The sequence below is a fragment of the Pocillopora damicornis genome, chromosome 3, assembly GCF_964200805.1.
Source record: "Pocillopora damicornis chromosome 3, jaPocDami1.2, whole genome shotgun sequence".
NCBI classification, from domain to species: Eukaryota; Metazoa; Cnidaria; class Anthozoa; order Scleractinia; family Pocilloporidae; genus Pocillopora; species Pocillopora damicornis.
The window spans coordinates 13,155,938-13,172,045 of NC_142672.1; the positions used below are offsets into that span (position 1 = coordinate 13,155,938).

The 16,108-nt window shown below is 37.9% G+C and overlaps 2 protein-coding genes and 3 non-coding genes across 5 annotated transcripts; 4 read left to right on the plus strand and 1 right to left on the minus strand.

Moving 5' to 3' along the window:
* Positions 1-160: 160 nt before the first annotated feature.
* Trnae-cuc (transfer RNA glutamic acid (anticodon CUC)) lies at positions 161-232 on the plus strand. Its single transcript has one exon. It is a non-coding gene; the product is annotated as a tRNA-Glu (tRNA).
* An 848-nt stretch (positions 233-1,080) lies between these two features.
* LOC113674218 (transmembrane prolyl 4-hydroxylase) lies at positions 1,081-5,916 on the plus strand. Its single transcript, XM_027190691.2, has 11 exons — positions 1,081-1,387; positions 2,081-2,162; positions 2,398-2,529; positions 2,839-2,930; positions 3,373-3,434; positions 3,554-3,594; positions 3,907-4,072; positions 4,263-4,320; positions 4,536-4,654; positions 4,773-4,863; positions 5,289-5,916. Exons 1-11 carry the CDS (start codon positions 1,181-1,183, stop codon positions 5,559-5,561), a joined length of 1,323 nt encoding a protein of 440 aa, XP_027046492.2. The 5' UTR covers positions 1,081-1,180; the 3' UTR covers positions 5,562-5,916.
* A 197-nt stretch (positions 5,917-6,113) lies between these two features.
* Trnae-uuc (transfer RNA glutamic acid (anticodon UUC)) lies at positions 6,114-6,185 on the plus strand. The gene has a single exon. It is a non-coding gene; the product is annotated as a tRNA-Glu (tRNA).
* Positions 6,186-6,559: 374 nt separating this feature from the next.
* On the minus strand, positions 6,560-16,063 carry LOC113674231 (transmembrane prolyl 4-hydroxylase). Its single transcript, XM_089198896.1, has 11 exons — positions 15,751-16,063; positions 14,786-14,870; positions 10,259-10,390; positions 9,811-9,902; positions 9,648-9,709; positions 9,029-9,066; positions 8,700-8,865; positions 8,519-8,576; positions 7,975-8,093; positions 7,539-7,629; positions 6,560-6,849 (listed from the first exon to the last, which is right to left on the minus strand). The coding sequence occupies exons 1-11, from the start codon at positions 15,949-15,951 to the stop codon at positions 6,571-6,573; spliced, it is 1,323 nt and encodes a 440-aa protein (XP_089055022.1). The 5' UTR covers positions 15,952-16,063; the 3' UTR covers positions 6,560-6,570.
* Trnae-cuc (transfer RNA glutamic acid (anticodon CUC)) lies at positions 8,302-8,373 on the plus strand. The gene has a single exon. It is a non-coding gene; the product is annotated as a tRNA-Glu (tRNA).
* Positions 16,064-16,108: the final 45 nt, after the last annotated feature.

Here is a 16,108-nt window from a genome sequence, read left to right on the forward strand (position 1 = left end):
TGCACATCCTCTACTGCGCATAAAAATCATGTGATCAGGCGAATAAGCAAGTTCGCATTCCTAGAACACGTCCGGTACTGTTAATAAACAGGGAATTTTATGATGTTGATACCGGTTCACTACTGTTTTGTAACGAGCAGATGTAAAAAGTATGAGGTAATCCCACATGGTCTAGTGGTTAGGATTCGGCGCTCTCACCGCCGCGGCCCGGGTTCGATTCCCGGTGTGGGAAAGCTTTTGTTTTGATTCTCAACACCACAGCCGGTGTAGGTCTCTTTTTGTCGTCAATTCAATGTTTTTCTCAATTTTTTGTCCTTGAATCATAATACCCTCTGAGTACTCGAAAAATTATGGGATTACTGACGCAAAAATAGGTAGGATGGTCTTTAGCTCTTGAACGAGCGCGGTGAGCTATATTTTTATTGCATAATTTTGGTGAACAAATTATCCCCTCTTAATTGGAGAAATTGAAAAAAAATATCGAAGAGAAAAAAAGATAAATCGAGAAGCGTGCACGAAGCCCGTTACTTGAGGATGCAAAGTATGACTTTGAAAGCAACGACTCGAGAAACGTTTTGAGTCGATGTTGTTTAAAAGTGCAGGATTTTTCCACAGACTATACATTAAATTATTCCGATGATACGCTCGAGACATTCTTCCTATCAAGTTTTCAACTGTTACCATAAAAACCGTTGCTTCCAGCTACCGCAAAATGCACCGTAAACCGATTAAATGGCGCGCGTGATTAGTGCCAGCACGGGCATAAATGGAGTAAGTTTGGCCCATCATATCTCTTAAACAAGCACGGTGACACATCTGTTTTATGGTAAAAGAAACAGACAATGGTAGGGAACATTTAAGGAAAGTTAGAAAAAAATTTGTTCGGCGATAGCCTGTTTTTCTGAGGAATCAGCTTAACTATTACGGTTTACTTTTCCACTGTTATGATCGGGGCGGAACTTACGCATTCAATGTTACGAGAACCATTCACTGTCAGCCGAGGGAAAAATTAGCTTAATGGACATAGAAAGAAGGTATCCTGTCGAAAACAGAACAACCACATGTGACTCACATCAAAACAGCCAACGCGAACAGATTTCGTACCTGCAGAATGGCACCAGGAGGTTAAACATCGACATTCACTTTTTTTCGATCGCTAAACTTAGTAACAATCTTAGTTATGAATCTCACCAGAACGTCATTTTTTATGGTTTTATTTAATTTTTTTAAACTTCCAAAATTGGAGGGTACAACAGTCAAAAACAAAATGTTAAAAGAACCGTGTTTTGAGGAAGATCAAGACCTCACCCAATATTCTACTTTCGACGAGTCATTTGATAAAGACGGGAGAAATAGTTTTAAACTTGTTCATCTACAGGGTAAACGGGTGAGTAGGTAACTATTTCTGTTGAATATAATAATACAAGGTAGTAACAAAAGAAATAAGTTTTTAGCTACTATCTGATATTTTTTTATTTCAAATAACTGAGAGGTATTCATTCAAGGACTGAGTTTAGCAATCACTGAGTTGAGACTAACTTTCTTATTCATTTCTATTCAAATAAAAAGTGTTGCTAGGTTCATATGGTGGAACTGTGGTCTTCGTAACACAATTGATATAACACAATCTATAAGAACATAACTTTGATTTTTAAAATATCTTGATGTGTAATTATATATAACAAACTGTAACATTTTGAAGTTGAAAACATAAGTTATAAACAATAACATCACGGACACGGTTAAGAAAACAAAGATGTCCTACAACCTGGTTGCTTTGACTGGCACCTGCTATATACTAAAAAAGAAGCAAAAACTTGTCTCTTGTGTAGAGAGCACAAAGCATTTCCAATACCTGGAGAGGGCGTCGGAAGATTTTTGGGGAATCACATGGTTTTCAGGGGGTAGGATCAATCGTCTTCAACAGAATGTAAGGGGAGCGGGAGGGGAACGAAGGAAAATTGACTGCCAATGACTGGGATCATTAGAATACAACTGTTGTGACACAACCTTCCGACCCCGAGGTGCGTGATAAGTAATGAGGGATCCCTAACACTCATTAGTAGTCGCATTTAATTAGACAGGTCACGTGCAATGGTTAGAGTTGGAAGAAGGAAGAAGTTACAAGTTGATCACCAGAGCTATGAGGCCATTATTATTTGGTGAGGTTATGTTTGAAGAATTTTTTGTAATGTGGCTATCATGAACAAGTAAAACCAACTGAAAAGGATTGAACTGCGGTGTAATAAATACTGATATAAAGTCGAATAAATATTGCATATCACATGGGTCTCTAGACTTAACCTTCAACTAAGATAAACATCATTACAACTGAAATAAATACAAAACTAAAAGAATTTAATACAGAAAAATTCTAAAACTGTTCCTTATCCTTAGAAATTCCTCATTTTCTAACCGATGACGAATGCGAGCACGTGATTTCGCTCGCAAAGGAGGCAGGACTCAGCGCTAGTCAGGTTGCTCTTAAATTTGATGAGAAAGACTTGAACGAGGTCTTGAAACAAGTTGGTGGGTATGCTCAATTGCAACAATCCTCTGTTAAATATAAAATCTTTTCCCAGACTAGTTTTGGAACTTGCTTACTCACGTTGTGCACAACGTGGTTTGATCTTCTGATCAGAATGCAAGTTTGGTATGAAATTTTAATTCAAAAGCAAAGGAGGTTGAACTTTTTCTCCCGCGCCCACTGTATGATTTAAAGCTGAGAATTAATTGGAGAAATTTCGCGGGATTATCGAAATATGTACGTAAGCTCTCTATGAATGTATGGACGTTTACATAGTATGTGATAGTAATTTTTGCTAGTTTTCTTTCAAGACAGAAATGCAACTCTTGACAAAGAGGATTATTTTGCACGAGACTTGAACGTCTGGGATAGAAACAAAGATAACGTTGTTGATATAGAGGAGGTAGGATAAATTATGGAAATTTCTTTAAATGAATATCGAATATTTATATGACTAATTATAAATGAACTTGTCAACAAAAGTAAGTGTAGTAGCATGATTACACAAGTATTACCTTTTAAATTACGCCAAATATATAATTTATATGAAAAATTATCGTGTTTCACAGCCATTTTTGACATCCCTCACTGGATGATAAAGCGTGTTTAGATTGAGTGTCGAAGAACCAAGGGGACAGGGACAGTTTCGTAAACCAATCAGAGAGCGTTTTAAAGCAAAACAGATGCAATTCCTGTTTACTCCTGATGCCCACTCGAAAATTCTCCTGAAGCCCAAGGGGAAGATAAGACTCTGTGATCTGAACACACGAGTATTTTCATTTTTTGTTTTAAGTTTTCATTAAAATCAGCTCACTTGGCCCATAAAAGTTCTTTTTTTTTCACAGATCAGAAAATTTGCAAAGATGTATAAATCACTTCACTTGAAACAAGAGGAAATAGTTCAAATGTGAGTATGAAAATGGTCTAACATGTGACGAATTAAAATTTCCTCTCAGTCTCACTCAAAGCAAATGGATGGTATGATATCAATGAGTCACAGTGTGTGGAATATTTCTTTTTATCAAGGTTAGAAAGCTGTGGGTTGGCATTCGATGATAATACCGAAGGTAAATAAGTAAGAATTGAATTGTGCCTTTGATCCAGTACTGACTACGTACTATCGTTTGAAGCGAAATCCTAATTATACAGTAAGTGAATTAGATTTGGACGTGGGAATGAACTGTGTCACGTGAAGTCCAATTGGAAAGTGACCCAGTCAATAACAAAGTTTTAAGTCCATAGCACTTCTTCCTTAGCCTCGAATTATACGGGTCATGGACTGGAAGGAAATAACTTGATAATAAAGTTTAATTATTAAAAACCTTACTTGATTGTTCCAAGTGAAACTTATAACGTGCATTTACCTTAATTGCTCCTAGAAAAAATAACCACCAATTATTTAAGCGAAGGAAATATAAAGAAACTTCTTTCCTATATGAGTTTTCTGAGGACCTCAAGTCCCCAACATAAATTCCGGTACAGCGACCAGGCTTGGTTACGTCAAGACAAAACTGCTGACCACATTTTACGACACCTGCATGAAAGGTTAGTATACGGTATAAAAAAAATTCAAAAAACACATTTTTTGACGGCAAATCGTGAGTAAATATGGGCACTTGAAGGAGAAAATCGTAAATTGGACTCGTAAGTCCATGAAAAGGTTTAAATTAAACCTCAATCAGTAGTCCATTATTTATGGGTAAGATTAAGAATGTAAATGTCTTATTTGTTGCAGAATTGCTAAGTTAACGAAGCTCCCAAGAAAACTGCTTCAAGGTAGTGAATCAATGCAGGTAAAAAAAAGATAGATCATGAGAATCTTATATCGTGCCACTTTACATTTTATTTTCAAGTTTACCACTTCCTATGACTGTAGCACCTCGCGTCTGTTTTGGAACCACTTTATTAAAAAAGTATGAAAATAATTGGTTAAAATTAGATTCACTGCCGTGGAAATGGTCACGTTTTCAAGTTCTCTCATCAGACATCTGATTTGTGTCATTCTCAGGTCGTTCGCTACCAAACATCAGGTCACTATCATGCGCACTTTGACTCTGGTATGGATCCCAGCGTCCCTTGCTGTCATCAAAATGTGGATCTAAGGCCGCCTCAGTGTAGACTTTGTAGGTGAGCTGAGCTGCTTTGCTATAAATTAATCATACCTCATTTGCAGATATTTTCTTTACGTGTTAGGGTAATTTTGAATACATTCAAACAGATATGCTCTTTTTGATTTGTTTCTCAGATTCGTCACTATTTTGTATTACCTCAATGACGTAGAGCAAGGAGGAGAAACAGCATTTCCTCTGGCGGATAATTCCACGATAACTTTTAAGGTAAGAGGTTAGTTCTACCCTAAGAATTAAATATCCAGTTCAATTTTTTGTGGAATTGACCTCTATTGTTAGTCACTATCATCTTTATGATTCTTGTGTTTTTGACCGTTTGCAAGCACACCGTAAGTTATACTTTAAATTTGTAATTTGAATAATTTCTTTCTTACGTACACGTTATAGAAGACTCGAATTTCATTTCCAAATAATGGCGGCGTGGTCACTCAGATTTTCCCAGGATTCTATTTTTATCTTGATTTCTTATTTTCTTCATTTTGTCACTTTGCATTTTTCTGATTGGCTGTTTCTCTTATGACGCTCAATCCAAATGTGCTCAAATCGAACAACTTCAAAATAAGAGATTACTTATATATCATCAAATATTAGTACATATAATGACTAATACTTTATTGTAAAATTTGACTCAGGAGCTGCCGAATCCCGAATCAGACGAATTCAATCTGAGTATCAGTTGTCAAATGGCTAATCTTGTTATCCCGCCCAAGAAAGGTACTGCCATCATGTGGTACAACAATTTTATTGACCTGGACAGTGAACTTCTTGGGGACTTGGATGTCAATTCGATTCACGGTGGTTGTGACGTCATTAAAGGAGAAAAGTGGATTGCAAATAATTGGCTAACAGCGCCAACAAAAAACTCTAGACATTTTAAGAGTGCCTATGATGTTGGGTTTGATTGAGAAAGCGGCAGCAAAAGTTCTAAGAAAAAAAATCCGCGGTGAAACACCCCTCCACATCGCCAAAGATTGGTTACAATCCAGCAGACGGGAAAAGAGGAAATCAGTCATTTATAAGCTTTGATGATTCCCGATTGTTTTGTTTTAAGGGCTGCTAAAGTCTGTTACGTCACAAGCCTTCGACCTAAGATAAGGGAGTGAATCATTTTTCCCTCTACTTAATATCTAGTATAAAACGCGTATAGTGACTCACGCCCCACTCACAATGTAAATTTGTAAGGCTTGAATGGGGAAACCACGAACCAAAGTGATTAAACTCGTATCCTTATATTTTGACAACCAAAATAAACTTACCTCTGTAACTTAATGTCTTGTTTGTAGATATTTATCCAAACTTGCTATACCATGTAATAATTTAGGCATGGCGAACGTTCTTATTCGGGGAGTATTTTACTTAGGGCTGCATGTTTGATATCCTATCCTAATCCTGATATCCTAGGACAATGTCCTGATGATCAGGTTTGGGTCTAATAAAATGGCTATTAGTATCAGAAGTCCCACGTGGTCTAGTGGTTAGGATTCGGCGCTTTCACCGCCGCGGCCTGGGTTCGATTCCCGGCGTGGGAACTTTTCATTTTGATAGTCTTCTGAACTGGTTATTAATTTTTGTGCGAACGATTTACCTTCATAGCTAGAATCCACATATTTTAACCCAAAGGAGAAAAAAACAACAACAAAAACATAAAAAAGTAAAAGTTAAAACAACAAAACAACTTAAAAGAAAGCAAAATAAAAACAACATCTCTCTTTGCTGAGCTCATGAATATAATGATGGGTAAGTATCAATGAAGAGAATCGACATTAAGTATTTATCTTGGAGACCGGCCATTCTTCATCGCCGGAGAGGGGTGGAGGATTTTGGTTGTCTCTAAATAAAAGTTATCTGAGCAAGAAAGACGATAGGCTTATAAAGACAAGCTAAACTAATTTAAAATTTCTGTTTTCACCAGTTTTAATCAAATCCTGTATCAAACATGCTCTTGATGTGTTTTGAGTATTTGGTTGGCGCTGTCAGCCAATTGTTAGCGATCCATTTCTCTCCCTTGATGACGTCACATCCCCCATGATACGTGGAGCGGTCCACTGCTCCGAGCAGACCACTGTCTGGGTCGATGAAATTGTTGTACCACATAATGGCCGTGCCCTTCTTTGGAGGTAGTACTAGGTTCGCTGAATGACAATTGATGCTGAGATTGAATTCATTTGTCGCGGCTTTTGAATTTTCAATATCCTGAAAATAATCCAAATCAAACAAAGGAAAGAATAATTTCCCTTGAAGCTCGATGCATGCAACACTACTAGCTGTGTGCATGCTATGCTTGTGTTTTAGTGCAAACACGACTCACTTTCTTATGCATATTTTTTGGGTAAAAATTTTTCAAGACGATGCCGCAGTTTACTGCAGAAAGTCTTCAGGGACATGCTGTTACTGGTATTTTAAGCCAAGGGTAAACTAAGAAATATCATACGAAGAGGTCGCCTACATATACGGCGCTCTAGTGAGCAAGATCCAGTATGCATCGAGAGCTTTAGCACTATAAGATCAGTACTTCTGCACACAAAAAAAATTCATTAGCATGTTATGATCTTCAAGATTAAATAATATGATATATCTCTTTGGTTAGTAAAATTCAGACTTAATATTTAATATTTAGGAAAGAGATCTTGGAGGAAAAAATGAATCAGTATCCCTTACCTGCCTCTGTATTTGTGTTCTATGAAAGACCATTAGGTTGCTTTGTTCATTAAGAAAAATATTTTCAAATTGGAAACTACGGTTTTTTCTCTTTTCATTTTCTTTTTTTTCCTTGAAGAATTGCGTTGTCTATGATCATGATCAGTTGTTGATATCCTTGTTGAATAGGCTACCCATAGTGTATAAGCTGCGTATTTGAGTATGCGGAAAGTTGAGTTACTTACATCTGGAGTGGTTGTAGTGTTATCAGCTATCAAGAAAGCTGTTTCTCCTCCTTCTTCTACATTGTTAAGATAATACAAAATAGTGATAAACCTGAAAGGGAAAATTTGGTCATATCACATGGTAGTTAAAAAACCTCGTGACCCACCATAAGCAAAACTTAACCATGATAACCCTCACTCCCTCACCCGAATACACACTCGATCATTCTCTCATAACACTGACACTTTGATTCACTGACTGACTGGTTGACAACTCTTTTCAGTCTCACTCACTCAATCACTCGTTTGTTCTGTTTCTCACCCAACGTTCGCTCACTCGCTTTCTTGTCCATTCGTACGCAGCTCGTAAGTACTATAGTTTTTTCTTTGTTTCATTTATTCTTCGCCATTCTTTCAGATGCATTTCCCGAGTAACCTCCTAGGGTGAAAATCTTACCTACAGACTCTGCAGTCGGGTGCTCTGAGATGGTTTTGATGACAGCAAGGGACTGTGGGGTCTTTTATGGTAGAATCCAGGTGGCCGTGATAATGACCAAACTTCTCATAACGAAGAACCTAAAAAGTGAAAAATAGCAAACTTTCTCAAAATTCACAAGACTTCGAAATGGTTCCACGTGTAGCAGTGGTTACATTTTACCAGGCAGGAAACTCAATGGCTTTTCAATCACTGCTGTCGTGCACACTCGTCTCAACAAGTAAGAAATCAAACAACCCGTTTGGTATATTATCATATATTATTTATTAATGAATACAGTAAGTAAGTTCCCACGTGGTCTAGTGGTTAGGATTCGGCGCTCTCACCGCCGCGGCCCGGGTTCGATTCCCGGCGTGGGAAAGCTCTATATCATTCAAGGAATTATTTTTTAACTTCATTTTACAAGCGATATGAAAATTTATGGAGTTTAATTTCCTTCTAAATGTGATTAGCATATCTAATATCCTGCAAACAGCAACTGGATTGGCACAAAATCGTTATTTACCTGCATTGGTTCTCCCCCTTGGACTATCTTTCTCGGAAGTTTGGTTAGCCTTATAACCCTAACACAAAATACATAGATATTTAATACGCCAAACCTTACAAAACTTAATCTTATAGAATCTCTCTTGATTTCAATCGCACATCCTGGCAATATTTTGTCATTGACTCAAATTTCAAAATACCTTTCATGAAGATGTCTCAGAACAGGGTCAGCGGTTTTGTCCTGCCGTAACCAGGCCTGCTGGCTAAAACGAAACCTATGGCGTGGGCTTTTGTCTTTCAAAAAATTCATGTACCGCATTATCTTGTTGATATTCAACTTGTTGAAAAATTGCTCAGTTATTCTCCCTGAAATTTAACAAACGTTCTTTTTTTTGTAAAAGGTTCAGATAGTTTCCCTGAGGTAGCTTTTCACATTTTGAGTGATAAGAAATTTATGTTGACAAGGGTTATGTTGTTCCGATCATGTCTCTGTGGCAAGTCTACGAGTATCTTTATTTATTTTACCTACCATCTCTGAGCTCATCATTTATTTGAAGGCGTTTAGCCCTAAAAGATAAAAAGTCGTTGATTAAGTAACGGCCCATAAAGTTGCCGGCACTTTTGGGAAACATGCCCCGGCTACGAGAATCGAAAACAGGCGGCAGCACAAGAGAGCATGCGGAGTCACCATTGCAATATCCTAGCTCTCCAAATGTCAAAAAGCGTCAAAGGTACGATAAACTTTATAATGAACAATCCTTTACGTTCCTGTAGGGGATTTCTCTTGCATTTTCTCATCAGCTGGCTTCATTCAATCTCTACCCTCACGTTTCAAGGTAACCTCCTGAGAACCGTGTAAACCTGTTACAGACAACTGCTTGTTGAAACCAGAGTAATACTTATAATTTGAATACTCTACTAATCCTGAGAAAGTAATGCGGTCATGGGTTCATGTCGTCATAAAATTAAGCCTAGCGTTTTCAAGTTCGTCGTTTGTAATCTGTATTATTCTTCTTCATCCTTAAATCATAAATTTCCTCTTTAACTACTCCTTTATGGTTATTCCTTACATTGCAAAAATGAGCCGAAATTCTCGGGACGCTCTATTTTTTAACAAAGGGAAAACAACTACAGTCAAATGTTCTTACATTTCTTGCACTTCTTCATCATCCAGATAGAGTTGTTTGTGTTTTCCAGCAAATGCCTTCACCTTCAACAATAAAAACAATTTGATTTTTTGGTAAACGATCATGAGACCTCCGAGCACTTTAATTTTATTACATTACGCAAGTGACTTCCCAAATGCAGTACCTCTTGTGCATCAATGGAACCATCACCATTTGCATCCCAAAGACTGTAGTTTCCAGCAAATGCTTGCTCAGGCGCGAGAGTCCAGTCACTGTCTTAAAAGAAATAGGTCAGAGAGATGTTTTCTGCTGGCTTATTGTGGAGTGTGGTCAATATCATAATATATCTCAATATCATAATGGATTTTAGACTTCTTTAATAATCATGGTTGAGCTAGAATACAGTTAAAGTATTCACGAGAAAAAAAGAATCTGATCCCGACAAAAAAAGGCTCAATTTAATTTCCTTGCATTGTTCACGTGTAGCAGGGTCATGAGCTGACCTGCGCACACCTGTTCCGGCTTACCACGTTTCCAAATTTTTTTGCTTCATTAAAATGTTCAAAAAAATTAATTGATCTAAACTCTGAAAATTGTTTTGGTCATTTTTCGTAATTCTAGATCCAGCTCACCAGCTAGGGCTAGTTCCTCGTCCAAGTCTCCGTCGTAGGTGAAATATCCTGAAGTACTTGTCTGGAGTCCACTTTCCTTTGCCAGTGTTATAATGTGATCACACTCTTCCTCTGACAAGAAGTCGGGAATCTCTACGTATAGCGAAATCACAACTGGGAGCATTAGAAAACTTTCGAAAAAATATCGAGTATCCAAAGCATTTGGGAACCTATACTCCGTGAGCATGCGTTTGTTTCTCCTTCCCCGAAGGAAAGAGAAATCAGTGCAGGCAAACGTTTTTTTGTTTGATGTATTCGTCATCCAGCACCCTGCACGAATTTATTGACTTTGATTCATTCGCCAGTCTATCGAATTTTTCGGTTTCCTAACACATATACCCTAATCCATGTCGCAGCTACGTTTGATAAGGCGAGCAGTGTGGCAATAGAAATGGCCATCAAAGCTCAGCGAGCTGTCTCTAAGGGTTGATGAGAGTCCATTTCTCTCTAATTGTCTAATCCAAGAGGCTGGAAATGTAGATCATCTGGAAAATGCATAATTGTTGAGCTGCTGTCCGAATTCTACTGCGGTCGAGTAGGTCCTCGCAGCCAAGTAATGTCAGGGTGTTGGCATTTGCGACTGAAAAGCCAGCGACTGTTTTTAGTGGTTATACTTTACGACAATTGTCTCACAATGACAGATTCATAGTTTTAGTCTTTTTTGTGTGCTTTTTTTTATTTTACTTCCCATCTACCTATGAATACCACAACAGCATAGCAACTATAAACCGTTGAGTGACTATGCAATGCGAGCAGTTATAATAATAATAATAATAATAAAGTCTTTATTAAGCACTCTAAACAACAAACGTGTTTAGTTACAATGACATGAAATCAGCAAGTATAAAACTAATAAACTAACTAAATTACTAACTGAATAACTAATAAGAGAACAAACATCGATTAATAAAGGTCCTTTTGAAACGTTCAGTTCTGACAAGCGGGAGAGTATAATTATGGCGCCTCTTACGTAGCGTATCCATTGTTCGCTCTGGTGGCAAAAGGTCATCTAAAGCTGTTGGAAAATCGCTGTCGGTGATCTTGGCCCACAACTTCTTATCTTTTAGAATAATAATATTTTCAATCGAAAAAAGCTCTTTACAGTAGCCAAGCTTAAAAGCTCTCTTGAACAGCCTGTCTATGCGACTCAGATACTTATGATAGTACGCGCAGCCCCATACTTCTACAGCATATGTAAATATAGGTAGAATAAGACTGATAAAGAGAAGATGAAGATGATCGAGCGGCAGTCCATAGAATTTACAAACACGTAAGATGTACAGACGACTACTGGCTTTCGATATAATATTATCAAAATGTAAATCCCAGTTACACGGATCAGATTGAAAAGTTACACCCAACAACTTCAGACATGGTTTACGCTCTATAGAAACCAGAGGAGCAGGTAAGGCCTTAGTGGATTTGCCTCTAAGAAGCATCTCCCACGTTTTCTTGAAGTTTAGTTGCATACGATTAGCAGATGTCCATGCGACGATCGATCGGACCTCCTCAGCTGCTAAATTGCCGTTATTAGCCAGCGATTTTACTGGAATACTTAATGTTAAATCATCAGCATATTTCACAAGTAAATTCTGATTTGGTAGAATGGCCTTAATATCATTGACCATAATAGAAAATAGTATAGGGCCTAAAACTGTCCCCTGAGGGACACCTCTATTGATATTTACATAGTCCGTGACAATGACATCAACAACAACTCTTTGTTTCCTGTTCTGTAAAAAACTAATAATCCAATTGGTCACGTATGGATTTATATCAAGTGTTTTCAACTTAGAGCAGAGGATATCATGAGGGACCGAATCAAAAGCTTTGCTGAAATCAAAAGAGAAGATTCTAACACAATCAAAACCCGACTCAAGCCATTTCAGCCAAGCATATTGACACTTAATTAAGGCCATTGTCGTATTGTGGCCTTTGCGGTATGCAAACTGGTCGAAGCTAATGAAGTTCTTCATATATTGAGATAATTCTTGTCTGTATACAAGACGTTCAAAAACCCTCATTATTACATTAGTCAGCGAAATAGGCCGCAACTGTGTGCAATTTTTAAAGTTGGGCTCTTTAGGCAAGGGAGTTATGTCGGCCAATTTCCAAAGATCAGGCACAATGTGATTTTCCAAAGAACAGTTGAAAATATGGGTAACAACAGGAGCGAGGTCGTACGCAAACTCTTTCCAAAACCAGTACGGGATTCCATCTGGACCAGAGGCAGTTCTTTTTAATTTCAGTAGACTCCTGGTAACACTGGAGACCGTTAAAACAGGCATCTCGCTTGATTCCGGGATAGTGACAGTGTCAATGGGTTTATAAAGGGGATCAGTGTTAATGGAACAGAAAAAATTATTGATCTCGCTCGGGGAGATAATTGAGCTTACTTGCGAGTTGGTAGACTTCCTTCCTGTCAGGGAATTGACTGTTGACCACCAAGATTTGGATCCTGCACTATGTTTCTCAAAATTCCCTTTAACTGCTCGAACTTGATTATCTCTGATCAACTTGTTGATTTTCTCTTGAAGAGTTTGGATCTCAATCGAAACAGGATTTCCTGACATGTTACTTCGCCGAATCAATTTTCGCCGTTGGTCCAGTAGATGTTTGATTAGAGGAGAAAAGAACGGGGGGTCCCTATTAGACACACGTACTGATATACCCGGAAAACACTCATCAAACATGGACTTAATCTTGGTACAAAAAAGATTAAGTTTTCCATTCACATCTCCGCATTGATAAACATTGTCCCAGTTATGAAACTTCAACAGTTTATCCATATCCAGTTTATGATGATCACGAACATCTCTGAACATCACAGTTTTCCTTTCAGCCTTAAGTGGGATTCTGGGATATACCAGGACCACAGAGTGGTCAGATCGAACTAGTCCTTGAGTGACCGATACTTTCCTCCAAAAATGTGGGACGTTAGTAATCAAAACATCCAAAATTTTGTTCTTTCTTGTCGGTGTATTTACCATCTGGAATAAATTTAGTTGTGTAAGAAAATCATTGTAATCTAGCTGATTGAGGTCACCACAAATTATAAGGTTGCTGTTAGGATTACCAGTCAATAAATGATCACAACTATTTGTTAGATGTTCCAATAAATCATCAGGACAATATGGCGGATCTGGAGGATGATAAACAGCAGCCACATAAAAGCTTGAGTTGGGAGTTGTAATTTTAGCCCACAAACATTCAAAGGCATTATAAAAAACGCTGTCTAATCGTTCCAACAACCAATCGCTCCTACAGACAATAGCAACACCACCGCCTGACCGGTCAGTTCTATCCTTTCGCAAAATTGAGTAATCCTTCGGACAAACGAGATGAGATGGAAAATTTGGTTTAAGCCATGTTTCGGAGATGATGCAAATATCGCAGTTGTTTGAGTGCAATTCCATATGCAAAGCAGAAGCAGCATCAACTTTCACAAGTGATCTTGCATTAATGACCATACATTTGGGGATTATTCGGGGTAAAGAAGAAGAGTGAGTAGAAATTAAATGCAAATTTGTATCCTTGGGTCGAAGTCGTGCGCGTTTGGTCGTTGATAAAAAACAGTGGTCAGTGACACGAACTGGAATCTTGTGATGTTGTTGACGAGGTCCAAATCTAGAATTAACACCAGCTCTACGACCTCTAGCTCTATAAATTCCCAATGACTTTAAGCGATGAATAAGATAATAATCCAGTTTAACCTTAGGACAACAGGAGCGAAGTTGAAATAAATTACGTCGACTGAAAGAAAATCTAGGTCTTGAAGTTTGAAGTGAAGCAGTCGGCATGTAGTTAAAATTTTCCGGACCCAGGTTAATTTCAACATCCACTGCAATAGATAGGTCCTTGATGAAACCTCTTTCGGACAGAGCAGCAACCGTCGAACCATGCTTTGACCATTTGGTGATCGGTAACTTAGTTGAGCGTCTCGCAACAGCAAGGTCTTGACCGCAGCGAGAAGCAGAAAATAGCTTTCGACTGACGCTAAAAGGGCCTTTAAAGGTATATGGAGGCGAACAGATTGAATTGTGCTTGTCAAGATACTGAACGAACAAGGTAACAAAGCACAAAAGCTTAAAAAAACAACAACGACGACAGTAAGCGGCAGCCATCTTGGCGCACATAAAAATATTAAAATAGTTATGAAGTTTAATCAAATTGTATGGGAGCCCTTGTTACCAGAGAGCGGAAGTCTATAGAGGAGTTGCATTTGACCGTACTTTCAGCTAAATTCACCGTGCAATTGCAACGCAACTATACCTTGTTGATAACTAATGCGACCACTATGCGCAGTGCATGTAGAATAAAGTCAAATCCAATTTGGAATTTTCTGTGAGTACGGTTAGCTCAGACTTTTTTTTTCCTTTTGGTTGTCAACACTTCATTTTATCAGTGTCTTACTTAAAACTAATCTAATTCGAAACAATTCTTAAAGAAAATATCACATAAATACAACTTCACGAAAGAGTTACATACCAAGAACTAATGGTGTCATTGCTCGAGTGATGAGTTTTATGGGCTTCCTCTCATCGTCGACTTCCAACCACTGCACGTGACCTGTCTGTACGCAGACGATGTAAATGAAAAGTAAATACCCTTCCCTTACACTTTGAAATGGATTGTGTAGCCTTTTTTTTTTTTATCTCAATGGTTTAAGAATCGTAAACTTGACACCGGGATATAAATGCTTAATAATCATTGGGGATGTAGAGGCAGTATTCGCATGGTGAGGCAAGTCTAATTGGTCTATAAGAGAGAAGTAACAATTCGGACTTTTACGAATTCAAACAAACAGTTGAAACAGATTTAAGTTGGTGGACAACGTCGGGTGGCGATTTTTATGAATGCACTGCATGGATTTTGAATGCATTCGCGTAACTTCAAATGAAGCTGTTGCATGGATTTGCCCCACCTACGTATTTGATCAAAACTGAACGTGCATTTTACTGAGATCAAAGTTTTCTAGTACAAATAAATCAAGGACGCTTGATAAACATCTGAATGTGATTTCATTCTCTCTTATATTTCAAGATAACTACGTACGGGGAAATTGGAATTTATCGAGGAAATCAAACACTGAGAGATTTCAACTGCGTAAGCAAGGTAGCAAAACGTGATTACTTGACTGTGACAAGCCACATATAGAAAAAAACAATTTCGAATTTAGCTCACTCCCACATGCACTGGGAAGACCAGAGTAAACAGGTGCGCTTTTTTACGAACAAAGCTCTTTTCTCGATTGATTTCTGTTTACCTGCACTTGCAACCAGCTAAGAATAACAAAAAAACACAACCTGTGCCAACAACTTGGAAACTGGTATTAGAAAGCAAAAAAAAAAGGCCAGTCGGCGACCTACGGAACTTATATAAAGTTTCACCGAGAAAAAGCCAGTTTCCTTTTCTGGGTACATATACGTATTAATAACTATTTATTTAGTTACCTTCACTCCCTCCAAGCGGACAAGCTTGAACTGTTTGTCTGATTTCCCGTGACAAGAGTTACTTGGATCTGTGCACGTGTTTTCTATTTGATCTCCGACAAAACAAGGTTTCCAAAATTTCTTCAAATTACCACAATCACCACAGGTCCCATTTAAAAAAGGGGAAATGAAAACTACTCGAAATATCCACACAAACCTCATCTCCTACCCATATCTCGGATTTTCGAATAAAGGAATTCTAATTTTCAAGCGAAATAATTGTGTACACAGAAGAATTTAACAGTCAAAGTTAATTATTTACTCACTCGCTCTTTTCATACTTTTCCAGGGTTTTACACGACGTATCTAACTAAACTTG